This window comes from Hakea prostrata, chromosome 1 (assembly GCF_041222555.1).
Source record: "Hakea prostrata isolate BN-2017 chromosome 1, UWA_Hpros_2, whole genome shotgun sequence".
NCBI lineage: Eukaryota > Viridiplantae > Streptophyta > Magnoliopsida > Proteales > Proteaceae > Hakea > Hakea prostrata.
In genome coordinates, this window is record NC_142600.1 from 23231450 (window position 1) to 23249827 (window position 18378).

General features: G+C 40.2%; 1 protein-coding gene across 3 annotated transcripts in view; it reads right to left on the minus strand.

Annotated features, from left to right (window-relative positions):
* Positions 1 to 18378, minus strand: part of LOC149028343 (myosin-11-like) — a 61106-nt gene that overhangs the window by 32671 nt on the left and 10057 nt on the right. For all 3 annotated transcript variants that reach the window (XM_089135980.1, XM_089135976.1, XM_089135987.1), the window contains exons 14-22: positions 16676 to 16713; positions 16382 to 16508; positions 16112 to 16285; positions 15788 to 15919; positions 15550 to 15659; positions 15341 to 15401; positions 14883 to 15060; positions 14499 to 14704; positions 14293 to 14412 (exon numbers count right to left, since the gene is read on the minus strand). In XM_089135980.1, coding sequence (XP_088992106.1) covers positions 14293 to 14412; positions 14499 to 14704; positions 14883 to 15060; positions 15341 to 15401; positions 15550 to 15659; positions 15788 to 15919; positions 16112 to 16285; positions 16382 to 16508; positions 16676 to 16713 — 1146 coding nt within the window. The remainder of the gene's footprint in view (positions 1 to 14292; positions 14413 to 14498; positions 14705 to 14882; positions 15061 to 15340; positions 15402 to 15549; positions 15660 to 15787; positions 15920 to 16111; positions 16286 to 16381; positions 16509 to 16675; positions 16714 to 18378) is intronic.

The window sequence follows — 18378 nt, forward strand, 5'->3', positions numbered from 1 at the left end:
CTCATTCCCTGGCTGCTCTTCTAAAAGTGGACCTTCACAAAGCCTTCGATTCTATCCATTGGGATTTCATTAGTGAGGTCCTCTCTGCTATGGGTTTCCCTCCGGCTTTTATCCGCTAGATTGAGATTTGTATCTCCACCCCGTTCTTCTCCATCATTACAAATGGCTCCCCTGTTGGCTACTTCCCCTCCAAGGTGGGAATCCGCCAAGGTTGCCTTCTCTCCCCCTCCCTATTCACCTTAGCTCTCGAAGTTCTCTCCCGTATCCTCCAATCAAACATGGATCTTCTCCTCATCTCTCCAATTCCCAAATGTAGATCCACTAACCTTACCCACCTCGCCTTTGCGGATGATCTTCTCAAAAGCGGACCATAAATCCATCTCCACCATTCTTTCCTCCCTTTCCTCTTTTGAATCTCTTTCTGCGCTCCGGGTCACCCTCAGCAAGTCCTCTATCTTTCTCTCTGGTGTCTCGGACGCTACCCGTGCCTCTCTTCTGCAGCTCTCAGGGTTCAGTCCTGGCTCCTTCCCTGTGACCTACCTTGGTCTCCCTCTCATTCCCGGTAGGCTCACCTACCACCACTACTCCCCTATGCTTGATCACATTAGGAAAAAGCTTCAACTCTGGAAAGGAAAATTTTTATCCTTTGCTGGGAGAGTGGTGCTCATTCAACCTGTCCTCCAATCCTCTTACCTCTATTGGAGTGGCATCTTTTCTATCCCCAAATCCATTATCCAATCCATGGAGTCCCTCTTCTGTGCTTTTCTCTGGAAAGGTCAAGAAACTTCCAGATTCCTTCATCCCATCTCATAGGCGGCGATCTGTCGTCCCAAAGCTGAGGGTGGTCTTAGAATCCGTCACATCTCTGATGTCAACTTGGCCTACCTCCTTAAGCTCATTTGGAGGATTCTTACCAAGCATAACTCCAGCTGGGTCTCCTGGGTGTATTCTTACATTCTCAAACAGGATTCTTTCTGGACTGCTTCTTGCGCCTCAAATCCATCTTGGATCTGGAGGAAGATTCTTCTCCTTCGGCATCGCGCTCTCTCCGCCATCTCTATCCAAGTCTCACTTGGTTCCTCCACCCTTTTCTGGCTTGATCCCTAGCATCCGTTGGGCATTCTCTTCACCCTTCTTCGTCCCCGCACAGTCTATGAGACCCGCATCCCTATGTCTGCCACCCTCGACAATTTCATCTCCCAAGGGGCCTGGTCCCCTCTCCCCCACCCCAGCCTCACTCATGTTTGGAACTCGCTCCCCTGTATTCTTAACCTATCCTGCGATACCAACATTTGGACCCCTTCACCATCCAAATCCTTTACCATTTCCTCAGCTTGGAGCCTTCTCCGGTCTCCCCACCCCCATGTCCCCTGGTCCTATTTGGTTTGGTTCAAAGGCCACATCCCCCGCCATTCCCTCACCCTTTGGAGAGCTCTTTATCATGCTCTACCTACCCATGCTTTCCTCATCAGCCGCCATATCTCCGCCAACCCTAGCTACACCCTATGCGAAAATGGTCTTGAGGACATTGATCACCTTTTCTTCTCCTGCCCCTTCTCCCGCCCCATTTGGGATAGAGCCCTTGCATCCATATGGCCCCACTCGAGACGCTCTTATGGGTTTGTTCGTGATTGGTCTTGGATCTCGAGGAATTTTGCCGGCAACTCCATTTGCGATCGCCTCGGCAAACTAGTCTTTAGTGCCGCCATCCACCACATTTGGTGGGAGCGCAACCTTTTAAGATGGACTCCCAAATCTCGATCCCTAGACTTGATTTGGAAAACCATCTACTTTGATGTATCTTCTAGATTGTTTTCCCTCCCACTGTTGCCAACAACCCCAGAAATAGGTTAATTGTTAGTTTTTGGGGTCTCAGCTGCTCTCTCTTCTCCCCCTCTTGAGCTCCTTGCTCCTCCCCCCCCCCTTTCTTTGTTCCTCTTTCTCCTCTCCTGTAGTGTTGCTTGTTTTTTAATATATTATTTATTCATCCAAAAAAATATATATTGTGGAGTCTTTTGGGTTTGTTTACTGTTATTCTGACCATTATTTTTTTGTTCAACGGCAAGGTAGCAATATAGTATTATGGCTGTGTATTGCAGAGAATGATGTTGTTACCATTAATGTAGTTAAGGCACAATTACAAAAACATTTCCAGACTAAAGACTTGGGTAACCTACAATACTTTCTTATAATTAAGGTAATCCATAGTAAAAAGGGAAATTAGCCTGTCGCAGAGAAAGTGTGTTTTGGATATCTTGATAGAGACTGGAATGATTGCCTCCAAACCTACCGACATCCCCATGGACCCTCAATCAAAATTTGGATTGAATGATGGTGAGTTGTTGGATGATGTCCATTGTTACATAAGTCTTTAGAGAACTTATCTATCTCACAGTTACATAGCCTGATATCTTTTATTTTGTAGGAGTGCCAAGTTAGTTAATGCAATCTCCTAAAAAAGCTCATTGGGATGCAACAATGTGAGGCTTTGGTATCTTAAGAGTGCTTCTGATAAGGGACTTATTTATCACCCAAATCAAAGTACGGATTTGGTTGCCTTCTCTAATGCAAATTGGGCAAGATCTATAGTTGAACATCGGTCTACTATAGGTTACTGTACATTTCTCAGATGTAACCTTGTGACTCGGAGAAGTAAAAAGCAGTCTATTATTGTCGATCTAACACTGAAGCAGAGTATAGAGCTATGGCTCACACGGCTGCAGAGTTAATGTGGCTTTGTTCTTTACTGGAGGTGATGGGGTTTCCAATCTCCTCTCCCATAAAGATGTTTTGTGATAATCAAGTTGCCATTTATATTGCCAGTAATCATGTTTTCCATGAAAGGACAAAGCATATAGAGGTGGATTGTTATTTTGTTTGTGATTATATTAGGAAGAAAATTATCGTGACACCCTCTGTAGGTTCTGCTGATCAGTTGGCTGACGTCTTTACTAAGGCTTTGTTGGGTCCTAATTTTCGATCCACCTATTCCAAGCTACGCATGGGAGATTTGTATGCTCCAACTTGAGGGGGAGTGTTAAGATATGCGCAAGGTTTGGATATAGCAGCAGATTGGATTGGATAGCTGCAATATGGAGTTTCCTTTTTCATGCTTTCAATTCTTATTTGCTTCTATTTTGGACAGAATATTCTACCATATGATTCTGTTCTACTATGTAATTCTTTTCTTTATTTTTATCTTTTAGAGGGCAGAATGTCTTGTCCTAGTAGATTGTAATTAGAGATTGCAGCCTATAAATAAAGAGGCTTGTGATTCTGGGAAGATCATCCAAAATCACAGGGACTAATTCTATCCTGCTGGTTCTTCTTCTTCTTCTTCCTTGCTTTCTTCTTCATTCATACTCGCATTTGGGTTAGGTTCTAGAGTTGACAAGCAAATATTCTCAACTTCCAGCAGCCATTAGACAATCACAGCAACTTCCACCAAGTAAACACCCCAGCCCTTTCCCCCTCTCTTCCTACCCATGGAAGCATCCCCCCAACCGTATCCCTTCATCCTCTGCCACTCCCCCTGTCCTGCACATTCTTGTAACCCCCTTCCCCCTTCCTGCTGCAACATAGTAGCAGCGTTCCCACCCCTTTCAGCACCCCTTAGGCCCGGCCTCTCACCCCTATGCTGCCCAGCCCATTCACCACTTCCCCTAGCACCCGCAAGCTCACCCACCCCTTCTTCCCTACGGCAGCCCTGAACCCCTACACCCTGCAAATTCCTATTCCGCAGCCCCTTAACCTCCCTTAAGAGGATTAAACTAATCCCTAGGCTTCAGTCTTTCTGTTAGTCTCCCAAATAAACTCATTTTCCTCGGTCTGAAAAATTCCTGCACTTCCTCTTCTTCATCCAAATTTTCTGCAAATCATCTTCAACTTCTGAAAAACTAACCCTACTTCAACTTAGACCCCCTCTAACATTCTAAAACCATTAGAACAAGGTCTGAAAATACAAGACAGTAAGTACAGTCCCTTCTCCCACCCTAGCCGACACACCCAAACCCTAGTTTTTAGACTTTTTTGTTAAAATTCAGATCTGGAATTAAAACTACAGCAGGATTTCAAGTGTTTAAACCCACCCTACACATCTTAGAATAGCCATCCCCTTTGCTGGAAAATCTTGGGCAGCCCTTAGTTTTAGGGGAAGTTCATTAGAACCCTAACCCTAAAACTGAGTTCACATCAATTGGTATCAGAGCTGTAGTTACCAGCAATTTCTAGGAGTCTTAAGTCACTATGGATGAGCTAGGCATTAATAGACAGTTGGAGCTGTCGAAGTAACTTGGCCAGCAAGTTATTTAGTGTGCAAGTCAGAGCTGGAGTGTAAAGATCTTGATTTATTTGTTATGTTTATTCTTTGTTGTAATCCTCATCAATATTTACTTCCTAAATAATATAAGGTTGTAACTTACATTATAAATAAAGTATTATAGGGGAAGGAAAGAACACACAACTTTTCTCTTCTTCATCCTCTTGTCTCTGGTAAAATTTCTTCTTTGACATCGCATCATGGCATCAGAGCAGTAGTTTGATCTAGGGATTCTCATCATCTCTTTCTTCTGAACAACCTTAATTCACACTTGTTCTCTTGGTTGCAGGAGCGTCTGCCTAGGCGGCAAAGCGGTTTTTCAACTGCTTTGTTTTGAATCGCTTAATTGACGCACTGTTCTTTTCCCGCTTTTTCACCTAAGCGCTACCGCTTTGTGGGTTTGTGCTCCTTATTGCCGCCTAGACACTAAAGCAGCCACTTTTTGACATTTTCTACATAATTTTTTTTTAAATAAAAATTTATTCTACAAAACTATATATAAATTTAAAAGCTTAGTCATTTCAGAATTGAGTCCCAAATTGCAAAGGAATTTCGAGGCCCAAAGTGACATAGGACCTCTACAAGCTCTAGAGGAGCTGCCCCCACACCCCTACTGGGGCAACCTCCTTGGAACTCGTGCCCGTCAGCAACAAAATGTGAAGCATGAGCCATACTCAACATCGAGAATCAATAAATCATTTAATGGACAATGACTTGGAAATCGGAATAATGAGATCTATTAATTTATCATGTTCCCCCTGTTAGTACATAGTCATTGTTATGATGCTTGATGAGATGAACTTATGTTTGTGTTCTTTTTTTTGGATAATTTTTCATAATTATGATTCTTGAATGCTTTCTTTTTTGGATGAATGTGACTATTGATTTTTTTTTTTTAACTTATTATAGAAAGTAGTTGTATTAAAAAATAGATGTATAAACAAATTTTGACCTAACCACTTTGGTCGACTTGTTGCCGCCTAGGCACCGCTTTGGTTGCCTAAGCGGAGCCTTGATCGCCTTGACAACCTTGGTTGCAGCATCACAATGCTGACTACTCTACCCATGTTTGTTTAGTGCCATTAAGGATACCAAAATATCGTTAGGTATTTTATGCACCATTAAAATTAATTGTTTAGCCTAATTATTTCTCTACTCCATGGCCGAAGCTGCAAAAGTTGAATCATTTCAAATTCAAATCACCACCAACAAACTCAATGGTGTTGGTAATTACTTACTATGGTCATAATTAGTTCTTGCATTCAAACGTGCCAAAGGGAAAGAAAAACATCTGACAAAGGATCCTCCAAAATTGGAGTCACCAAATGATAAATCTGTTATTGAGTACGAACATGGAGTAGAGACAACTTTATTATTAAAATCTGGATCTGGAATAGCGTTAAGCCATAGATTGCCAACAAAATCATGTTCCATGCTACCACCAAAAATATCTGGGATAATCTAAAGGAAACCTATTATGGTGAGAAAAATACCTCTCGTATCTACCATCTCTGTGAAAAATGGTTTAATATTACACAAGGGGATCAATCCCTGGTTAACTACTATGTGCATAGTGCATACAAAGGGATTCTGGAAGAATTGGTTGTTTAGCCCTTCACTACAAATTCTGAAAAACTACGAGGACAAAGGGCCAGAATACAATTGGCAAATTTCTAGCTGGTCTAAACTCTGATTATCAGCCTGTTTGCAACCAAATACTAACACGCAAAAAGGTACCATCTCTATCTGAAAGCTTCTTTCGACTACAACACATGACTCCTGCAGGAAATATTATTGTCCCACCTAAAGAAAACTCAGCCATGGTGGCTAGCCGCAGGTGAAGGCTTCCATCTCGAGGTAAAGGAGTCTCAATCTGGGGACGAGGTAGAGGAAGAAGTTCAGCTTATTTACAAAAGCTTCAAGAATATGTACTCATAGTGGTAAACATAATCATACTGAAGAAACATATTGGGCAATGCATGGCAGACCAGATTGGGCAAATAATCTCAACAATCAGTACGATCTGAAGCTACAAACACTGTTGAAGTACCTTCAAACTCTAATCTAGGAAGTTAGGCCACTAGGGATGAGTTATCTCAAATCCTTCAACGCCTTCAACAACTAGAAACCTCTCTTCAACCCACCTCGACTGCAACATTGGCACATTTAGGTAACCTTGTTTTTCTTTCTTTTAGTCCTAATTCTTGGTTAATCGATTCTGGAGCCTCCTCTTATATGACAGGAAATTCTACACTACTTTCAAACTTAAGAAAAATTTCTTCGCCCATTATCATGGCCAATAGAACTACTATACCCACCACGAGAATTGGAGATGTCTCTCTTTATCCTGATTTTAACCTAAAATCTGTACTTTTTATACCCAATTTTCTTGTCAATCTCTTATCTGTTAGTAAACTTTCCGTGATGTCAATTGCACTATTATTTTTAATCGAGTTTTCTGTGAGTTTCAGGACAACAAGACATGAAGAACTATTGGTTTAGGACATGAATAGGATGGCCTTTATTACCTGGAATCATGTGCCTTAATTTCCATCGCTATAATTTTGTCACAAAATCAAGTGCATTACAGTGGCATAGGCTTTCGATCACCTTTCTTTATCAAAACTTAAAATTATGGTTCCCTCTTGTAAGAATGTTGCATCTTTTGAATGCAAAGCTTGCGAGTTAGGGAAACACCATAGAACACCTTTTCCTTTGTCTGATTCTATTAGTCTAGAAACTTTTATTTAGTGCATTCGGACGTATGGGGTCCTTGTAAGGTTTCAAACCAATTCAATTATGAGTACTTTGTGACTTTTTTCGATGATCATTCTCGAACGACATGGTTATACTCATTAAATCCATATTTGAGTTTCTTACCATTTTTCAACAATTTTTAACTGAAATTCAAACACAATTTGGCAAAACAATTAAAGTGTTTTGGTCAGACAATGCCCTAGAGTATACAAAAAATGAGATTCCAGTGTTCTGTGCTTCAAAAGGGATTGTCCATCAAACAAGCTACTCTAATACTCCACAAAAAAATGGAGTAACAGAAAGAAAAAATAGACACCTCCTAGAGGTCACACGGTCACTTTTATTGCACATGAACGTTCCCAAAAGGTTTTGGTGTGATGTTGTTTTAATTGTATGTACCCTGATTAATCGTATGCCCTCATTAATTCTTCAAAATAAAATTCCCTTTCAAGTTGTTTACACAAATCATCCGTTGTTTAATCTCTCCACTGATTTTTGGGTGTATTTGTTTTACTCATGTTTTTCATCCATCTGATAAATCGAGTCCTTGAGCCATTAAATGTATATTTCCCGGCTACTCAAGAACCCAAAAAGGCTATAAGTGTTTTGACCCTATTACCAGTCGCCAATATGTTTTTGTAGATGTCAATTTTTTTCGAAAATACCCCATATTATGCTTCTCAAACTAATTCTGAAAAAATTAATCCTTCGCTTCTTGTAATACCTATACCTGATGATCCACCTGTAGAAACACCGCCGGTTCTCCTATAGTCCTATGGACTTATTAAAGAACGAAAAAAATGTTAGATGATCCCAGGCAGGAAGATCTCCTACGTGATTCTACACCAAAAGCAATTCCTGTTGCTGAAAATTTTGAGGACCTCACAATTGCTCTACGGAAACCTAAAAGAGCTTTACAGAAACCAAAAAGATTTTGCACTCAGAAAAATACAGCCAATGTTGCCTACCCAATAACCAACTTTCTAACTACTTCCATTTACCTTCGGCCTATCAAGTTATTGATTGATCTCTCAATGATCACCCCATACTTACTTTCGTGACTAAAGCCCTACATAATCCCGCCTGGAAGGCTGCAATGGACATTGAGATGAATGTTATGCATTCTCGTAACACTTGGACATTAGTGGACTTACCTCCCGGAAAAGAAATTGTGGGGTGTTGATGGGTGTATGTGGTTAAATATCATTCTGATGAAACAGTTGAGCGCTTAAGAGCATGTCTTGTGGCCGAAAGGATATTCCCAAACATATGGACTAGATTATTTTAAGACCTCTCTAATGGCCAAATTAAATTCAATACCAATTCTTCTTTCCCTAGCTGCCAGTCTACTTGGCCCTTGTACCAATTAGATGTCAAAACTGAATTTCTCTATGGTGATCTTATAGAAAAGTGTACATAGAGCAACCTTCTGGGTATGTTGCTCAGGGGGGGGGGGGTTCTACCAAGGTATGTAAACTTCATCGCTCCATTTACGCTTTAAAACAGTCACCAAGAGCGTGGTATGATAAGTTTGTTTCCGTGGTTTCAAAAGTTGGTTTCCGGACATGCTACTCAGATCATTCAGTGATGGTAAAGAAGGATGGTGATAAAATTGTGGTTTTGGTTGTCTATGTAGATGACATCATTATATCTGGAAAATGATGAGGAAGGCATTGGTAAAGTCAAAAAATATTTACAGCAGCACTTTCAAATTACTGATTTGGGCCACCTAACCTATTTCCTAGGAATTGAGGTGATGAGAAGCCAAAAAGGAATAAGCCTCTCCCAAAGGAAACATGTCCTTGATTTGCTGGCCGAAACTGGTAAACTTGAATGTAAAGCAGCTGAAACCCCAATGGATGGAAAATTTAGCTTTGATGATGACAATGAGGAAGACTATGAAGACCCCCCCACAGGTATCGACAACTTGTAGAGAAGTTGATTTATTTAACAGTCACACTACCAGACAGTTCATATGCAGTTGGGGTGGTGAGTAGGTATATGCAAACACCTAAGAAAAAGCACTGGGGAGTCGTGTGCAGAATCTTCAATTATTTAAAGGGTGCCCCAGGAAAAGAGTTGATTTGTAAACCTAATGCTAGTGTTGAGGTATAGGCGTATTCAGAATCTCTGATGCTAACTGGGCAAGTTCAGCAGATGATCATAATCTACTATAGGCTATTGTACTTTCCTTGGCGGAAATCTTATTACTTGGCAGAACAAGAAACAAACCACTGTGGCTCTACCTAGTGTAGAAGCTGAATACAGAGTAATGGCCTATACAGTGTCAGAACTACCATGGATTAAGGGACTTATACAAGAACTTGGGTTTCGAATTGAAGAGCCTATGAAACTATTCTGTGACAACCATGTAGCAATTTATATAGCAAGTAATCCTGTCTTTAGGGAGCGTACGAAGCACATTGAGGTGGATCCCAATTTTGTTCAAGATAAGGTATTAAAAGGCACCATTGTTACTCCTCTGGCTAGATCACAAGATCAATTGGCAAACCTATTTACTAAAGCCACATATGGAACCTTTGAAGTCTGGATGTGTTAAACTAGGTCTTGGTAATGTATACGCTCTAACTTGAGTGGGGTGTTGAAGTAGCTTGGGCAGCAAGTCACCTAGTGCGCAAGTCAGAGCTGGAGTGTGAAGATCTTGATTTAGCATTAGAAGCATTGTAACTTTCCTCATCAATATTTACTTTCCTAAATAATATAGGGCTGTAACTTACATTATAAATAAAGTATCATAGGGGAAGGAGAGAACACACAATTTCTCTCTTCCTCATCCTCTCTTTTCTCTTTCTTGGCTTTGGCAGAATATATTCTCTGATATAGCATCAGAAGCATTGTAAAGGCCCAACAAGAGATACTAACACAGATGACAGAGATGAATACAAGGGTGACCAATCTAGAATAGGTCAGAACTGAGATCTTATGCAGACACCACCACCTCGACCCCCCCCACCGCCACCGAGACTTGGCTCATAAGTCTATGTGCCTGATGGAGAAGGAGCAAGTGGTGCAAGAAGGTACAAGTGATGATCCAGAGCCTTAACACCCTAGGCAGTCTAGAGAAACAAACGGCGACACTAGAAGGTATTAAAATCCTGTTTTTTATCATTATGACAATGATGATGGGCAAAAAGGAGGCCAGAAGCAGCACAACTCTCACTGGAAGAATACTTGAGGCCTACTTCAATGGAGGCCAAGAACAGAGAAGAGGTGCAAACCTCCACAAGGTAAAGTTAGAATTGAAGGTGTTTAACGGATCTCTTGATCCACAGGTTTTCTATGAATGGAGGGCAGCCCTAGATGATTACTTTGATTGTTATGATTTTTTTGAGGACAGGAAAATGCGGCTAGCCAGAACAAAGCTAGTTGGAGCCGCCAGATATTGGTGGAGTACAATGGAGAGAGAACTTTACTACAAAGGCAGAGAACCCACGACATGGCACCATATGCACAGAGAGCTCATGGAGAGGTACCTTCCAGAGCACTACAAAGCTAGTTTACAAGAGTAATTCCACACAATCAAACAAGGTATGATGTCTATTGCTGATTACATCCAGCAGTTCATTCCCTAGCTTCCAGAACAGGCACCAGAGAGAGCAAGCTCCAGACCATGACCCGATTAAAACTTGGTCTACAGTCTAAAATCCAGTTAGCCTTGGGAGTCACCGACATAGTACATCTAAGAGACCTATTCGATAAGGCTCTCCGTGCAGAGTCCCTCTTGGCACAAAAGAAGCAAGGCAATCAAGATTATAAAAGAGACCTACTCACCATCCAAACCTTATAGTCCTACTCCAGCTGCAACACCTAAGGTAACAAATCCCATCATAATAGAAAATCATGGGACCAATCTTCATCAATAACCTATTAAGTGTTTTTACTACCATAAAAGAGAACACTTAGCCAAAGAATGTCCTAAGTGGGGAGGACTTGTGGTCTTAGAGATACCCCCGTGAGATTCAACTTCTGAAGAGACCCATGAATGTTCCCAACTAGGGTTTTGAGGAAGATTACAATGCCGATAAGATCAATCCAGAAGCCCAATTCAATCTGGTCTCTAAAATCCTGGTCACTACTACTGAAGAGGAAGACTGGAAAAGGAGTTCCATCTTGCATACAAGACTTTGAGCTAGAGGATTCATTGCAGTCATGGATAGTGGTGGTAGTGTAAATGAAGTGTCAGTTATACAGAAGGCAAGACGACACCAAAGAAGCATCCCAAACCTTACAAGGTAGCTCTACTCAATGAGTCCAGGTTAGACGTGGCTACCAGATGCCTCGTCCCAATCACTCTACACTCCTACTCTGATGAATTCAAGTGCGACGTAATCCCCATAAAGATGATGGACATCATCTTACAAAGGCCATGGCTCTTCAATAAAGACAAACTATCCCTTGCCAAGAAAACAAGTGCATCTTTGAGCATGAAGGATAGAAGATCATACTTATAAGTTCTACCCCTAAATCAGTAAAGTCCAACTCAGACCCAGCCAGTCATGATGACCACGTCATAACAGAGCTACATAGAGGCCTAGTGTGAAGACAGTCCCAGCAGCATCCAGAATCCCAGCAGTAATCAACCATTCATTGGGCATGAATGTCTTCAAAAGGGGGAGAACTGATGTAAACACAACTTGGACCCTCGGCCGAAACCCTAAGTGGGGCCCAAAGAGAGCTCTAAGAAGCCTCCCTAGGCTGGCCGAACCCCCTAGTAGGGGTATTTTGGACATTTTTACCCTAAATAGTTGCTGGAATTTAATTCCAATTTAACTACAGAATCCAGTTTGGTTAGGAAGTTTGTTTTGAGTTAGTAGTTGAGTTGGTCAGTGAATCCTTGGTTGTTTTAAACTCTAGCACATGGGGCTAATAGAGTTTCAATTAGAATAGAATTTAAGCTTGTGCTTATTAGAATATAAGTTAATTTATTGTTTTATTTCAGCATGTGACTATTATTATGATCCATTAGATGTTTTGATTTTATTTCAAGGGTTGACATTATGTGGTGGGGTCCTAATCTATAAAGGAATCCCACTTAAGAGTTTTGTTCTTTTAGTAGGCTATAAATAGCCTATTGCTTCTTTGTAAGTCTTAAAGTTCGATTGAATAAATTAAAAGTAATTGTGAGAAACTGGGACATGGTTCTCTTTGGGAGGGCCACGACAGATTTTGAAAAGCATTCATCCTCTACAATTAGCAAATATTCTCAAATTCCTGCAGCCATTAGACTATCACAGCAGCTTCCACCAAGAAAGTAAACAACCCAGCCCCTTTCACCCTCTCTTCCCTACCCACGCAAGCATCCCCCACCCCTGCCCCTTCATCCCTTGCTGCTTCCCTATCCTGTGCACTCTTGTAAGCCCCTCCCCATTGCTGCTGCTGCCGCAACATGGTAGCAGCCCCCCCCCCTCCCAACCCCCTTCACCACCCCTTAGCCCCTGCCCCTCACCCCTACAACCCTCCCCAGCCCATTCCCCACTTCCCCTAACATCCGCAAGCTCCCCCATCCCTTCTTCCCTACGGCAGCCCTGAACCCCCACCTCCTGCAAATCCCTATTCCCCAGCCCCTTAACCTCCTTTTTCTTCACCTTATAGGATTGCACAATCCCCATGCTTCAGTCCTACTGTTAGTATCTTAAGTAAACCTTATTTTCTTAGGTCTGAAAATTTCCTGCACTTCATCTTCTTCGTCCAAATTTCCTGCAGATCATCTTCAACTTCTGAAACCTAACCTTAATTCAAATTAGACCCAACCATTAGAACATGATCTGAAAATACAAGACAGCAAGTACAGTCCCTTCTCCCACCCTCACCGAAACACCCAAACCCCAGTTCTCAGTCTTTCTTGATAAAATTCAGATCTGGAATTAGCACTACAGCAGGGTTTCAAGTGTTCAAAAACACACCCTACACATCTTAGAATAGCCATCCTCTTTGCTGGAAAATCCTGTGCAGCCCTTAGTTTTAGGGAAAGTTCATCAAAACTATAACCCTAAAACTGGGTTCACATCAGAATATTTTATGAATTATGTGTGCATGTTGAGAAAACGTGATATTTAAGGCAGTTCACATTTTTAATTCTCCATATGAAAAGGTTATAATTGAAACTAAGCACATAGGAGAAGATTTTGGTTTCATTGTGCAATGAGAAAAAACTTCTTTTCTTTTTTTTTGGTTAAAAAAGAAACTGTAGCAAAATATGACATAACAATATCTTTCATCATGTCAAAAAACATATAAATAATTAGGACAATTTTTTACCTTCAGCAAAAGAGAGTGCCATCATACTGGACAGTAAGAGTTGTCAAATCATAATGAAGATCTTGACCTTGGGAATGCGCATAGGTAGCAATCGATTAATATTAGAGTAAAGGACATGTTTATTAACACGACAATCAGATTCTTAATACACATACTTTAATTTTTGGAGGTTAAAATGCTAAGTGTGATAATATAGTTATTTTATACTCTGTTTTCTCTAGGTACAAAATATAAAGATTTGCTTATACTTATTCTAGAGAAATTATTCAGATAAGTTAGAGCACGTAGAAATGTTGCAAAACCATTACAAAATCAGAAGTTCACAACTGGAAGAATATTGTGTTTATGTTGTTCATATATTTTCTCAAATCCGTAATGGTTTTATCAGTTAAAACAAAAACATCTCCACAAGGCAAGGTCATGCTTGGTGCATCGATTAAGTGCTCACTTGCTGAACGCTTGGTCACAAGTTCAAGTCCTCATCCTGGAAACAGCATCTCTAGAAACAGGGGTAAGCCCGCGCACATTTGACCTATTCTACACCGTGCTAAACTCAGGGAGCCTTGTGCACTAGGTACAGCCTTTTTTTATTATTATTTTTTTATATTTTAAAATGCTGACATTTTTTCTGTGCCATAGTCAACATGCTAATGAGATGTAGGTAGCAAGAAATACATAATTATTCACATTTAAACCAGGCAGGCCAGCTTAGTTCATGAGCAAATAAGTGTTCATCAATTTTGGTCAAATGTGTCATATGTGTGTCACATGATATTCACTCAACTAGAGCAAGCATCTGATCCTCAAATGTTCACCAATCCATTTGTCTAATTTGTGTATTTTTACTTGCATCAGACAATAAATATGCTGAACATTTCTGACATTGAATATTCAAAATACAAATAATAATATTTGCTTTGAGAATCACCCATACTGACCATTTTGAGCTTCTTCAGCTCTCTCCTGCCAATTCTTCCTCTCCATCTGCATTGAGTCACGATTGCTGCCCTCTTAAGCTTCTTATGGTAGGATGATGCTCTATAGCAACGCCACCAGGTCTGCACATCTTATTATTAGATTTCATGTGAGAGCCATGCTAGTAACAAAACAGGTCTTCCAAGATTTATAGCGTCCAGTAAATAACCTGAATGAGAATTGCTGCTTTCGTTTGTTTCTTAAATCTAAATTCATCACGAGAAGCCATTGCCCTTAAACCTGTCTGTAGTATAAGCACTGATGACCAGAGCCGACTGTAAATCTTTCTGGCCTGATATCTGCGAGCATTTTTCTGAATTTTCAAAGCACCTGCCTCCTTTCTCATGAGCTCATACAGTTTGGTAGCCAATCTTCCTAAAAATCATATTGCAAACATGTAAATTGGCAGACTTGGCTAAGCTGATAAGAATGTAATCATACGCTTCTAATTACCTAATCAAGCAACAAAACTAGAGAAAACTGAGTGGCAATTCATCATTAAATGAACCTAATTTTATGTCTTGTAAACATTTCAGCTTTCAGATGGACCCACCTCTACACCAAGATTGAATACAGACAGAAGCCTTCCGCAATGCAACGAACTGTTTCTGAGCGATATGGGTACGTATTTTCCGCTGAATAGTTTTAGCTGCACCACTAAGTACCTCAGCTCTCCTTGCATCTAACTCCGCCATCTGGCCAGCTCTTAGAAACACCTTAGTTTTGCCTATCTACAAAGCCATATCATAGTTTCTTAAATAGGCAAAACCACTAATAACCACAAGCTATCATTGAACAAGAAAGTAGAAGAGAAATGGAACAGAATGGTAGGAGTTTGTACTGATTGACTAGACAAGAAGTAGGTCCTTGGTAATCCTATAGAGCTAAAGGCTACATGAGCAAGAGCTACTTTGCTAAAATAAAGTTCAAGTGTCCTAGGCAAACACTGAAGGGAATTCAACTTTTAAAGAAGTTGCTTCATATACCAAGTGTAATGACAGTCAAAAGTACCTGAAAACCAGTAAGGCCTTTCTTTTCCAATATTTTCTTACAGGCCACCTTTTCCTCATAGCTGTACAGGAACACAAGACACTCAGACAAGAGAACCTCCTCCATGACCAAGTAAATCAGCAGATTTGACCAGCAAATACAAACATTCGAGAAAGTATGAGAAACCTTTTACTTAGTTAACAAATTGAAGCTATAGAGGAGGTACTTACTTCCCTTCCATGACCTCTGGAGCAAGAATCCCAAATCGGACAAGAAACTCAAAAAATGTACGGCGAGTAGGGTATCCAGCACAACTAATTCTGATAGCCTCCAAAACACCCTACACAATGAAATAAGCATTGTAGGGGCAGAAGCTGACGTGTTAGTTCTTTAAGTGACAGAAACTGATGATAAAGGATAGTTTGCTTGTAGTGCAGCTAAGAACTCTTGATTTCAAATTATACTCACACCACATCGCAGTTGCTGCATGATGTTAGCATTCTCAAATATAGCAGGTTTGAGAAGATTATTTGGCTTCACACATCTGATATAGTGAGGTTCTGTTGAATTCAGTGTCTCCATCAATTGCTGTAGTTGCAGCTGCATCATCCAGATTCTCATGATCAGATTAACTTGTCTCATACCAAAAAAGAGAGTTAAATAGCATGAAGACATAAATAGATAAAAACATGATGTGAAAGATGAGTACTTTGATAACTCTTACAAGAAGACATAAATAGATAAAAATAAAATAAAACTATCTTGTCAACCATACCAAAGAAGAAGAAATACCTTAAAGCGAGAACCGATGGAAGAAAACTTAGAAGATTTGTTGGTCGATTCGTCTGGGAGTGAAGGAAATAAACCTGCTACAAAAGAACATTTGGAAGCACTCAACAAGTCCTGATGCTCAGGGACAACATAGTCTTTATTTTTGTCAAGAAAGTGATAAGACTGATACAACACCTGAAAAGAAACATGCAGCATGAACATATCAAAATGCAACAGAAATTAATCTTACAAAGCACTTAAAGTTGCACACTTATGGCACTCAAAACTCACCTCTCCTGCATAGTGACCAATGGAAAAATCCGTACGGGAAAGTTTTGGCTTGATGAAACGTTTGTGATTTTTGAATGTCTGGTACAGCTTCTGAGCAAATGTTTCATGTGTAGACTTGGGAAACATGCTGGAAATACAAGAAGTGAAACAAATAAAAGTAAATGACATTTCAGTTCTTGCTTCAAAATAGACCAACAGAATCTCAAATAGATCTACTCATTGAAAATAAGTCAATCTTTTTATGATAACATAATTAATGAACTTGAGAAAATAAAATCAGAACTACTGACATACCAAGCCTCATCCAGCAGAGCAATGATTCCTCCAGGTTTCTGCAAAGAAATGAAATGTTAAAGATCCATACAAACTACAGTATGCAAATGCATGAAATCAATGTGGATTAAATTCATATCTGAATTGAAAACTCCACAGATGAATTAACAATGAAGAAATCAGCACAAGTTAAGAACCAGAACTAAGGTTAACGTACCCTAAAGAAAACTATAGCTAGAACCTACAATATTCAGGAACACAGGCTGAGACTGAGCTAAACCAGAACTTCGTTTGCCCCCTCTTTTTCTAGGTGTTTATGGTAGCCAACAGCTAAAGAGGCCCCATAGAAACAATAGATATTTAAAAAGTTGTTCTTCCTTCACAATATAAGAAAGTGGGAAAGAAAAAAAAGTAATCTAGAAATTACCAAAAAAAGAATATTAAACTCTTTTACAGTCAAAGTGATGTGAACCAGATTCAAGGCCACAATAAGGGCTGAAACAGGGCCTAGGGCGACAGCCCAACACCCTACAGCCCTGTAGGAAACCAGGGGTATTTTGGTAATTTTTTCTTTTTTTAGTTAAGTCAAAGTAGGGTTTGTTGGATCCATTATATTTGTAGGCCAACTCTATTATTGTTTTTGAATTTGGTTAAGTTTCAGACAAGTTATTGAAGAGTCCCAGTTCGGTTAGGAGTCCAAATTAGAGAGGGATTCCCTTAGTTACAGTCCACTTCTTACAAGGAGTCCAGATCTACTCTTGTTTTGTAATTTGGATCATTTTGGGTTGAGTTATGATAGAGCCTGTGTTGGAATAGGAGTCCCAAGTCTAGGTAGACTCCAAGTTTGAGTCACCTTCTAATGTTGAGTCCTAATATGGTTACACTCATGTAAGGCTATAATAAAGCGTCTCTAGCTTGTAAAAGACAGACTTGATGATTAATTTTCTGCAAACATGAAGTTCTTCAACCTCATTCTCCTTCTTCAAGTAAGGTAATCAACCCCCTCCCAGACCCTACCTCTCTCTGATGTAACCAGGATTGGCACCCATAGGGCAAGGCAGAAATTGGGCCCAAATCAGGCCCTATGTAGCAGCCCTATAGTGTAGCCAAATCCTATAGGGGGCAAAAGGGTCATTTCCCCAACCCCTTTGGAGCTCCAAATGGCTCAGGAAGATCCAGAATATTTTTAGGAGCCAACATCTGCTTTTTGTTTTTTATTTGACTAAGTGATTAGAGTCCTGATCTGATTAGGAGTCCACGTTGGAATCTTACTTTTCCTTCTTAAAGTAGGCAGCTTTAATTCAGTAATTTTATTTGTTAGGAACCCATAAAACAAGAGTCCTTTTCTAGTTAAGTACAACTATTGTAGGGAATCCTATCCTAAATAGAATTCCCTTGTTAAGTCAGAGTTGGTTTCTTATTTGAGTCCAAGTATTAGAGCCACCTCCTTGTAAACAAAACAGTTTCAAATGAATAAAGTCTAGAACTGAAGTCCAACTGTAATAGGGAATCCTATCCTAAATAGAATTCCCTTGTTAAGTCCAAGTTGGTTTCTTATTTGAGTCCAAGTATTAGAGCCACCTCCTAGTAAACAAAACAGCTTCGAATGAATAAAGTCTAGAACTGAACGAAGGCTTGAGTGGCGTTGTGGCTTCCCAAGGAGGGAAGCCCAAGGCTGATATTGTTTGCTGTCTCTGCAATTTCCAGAATCTCCTCTCCCTCTC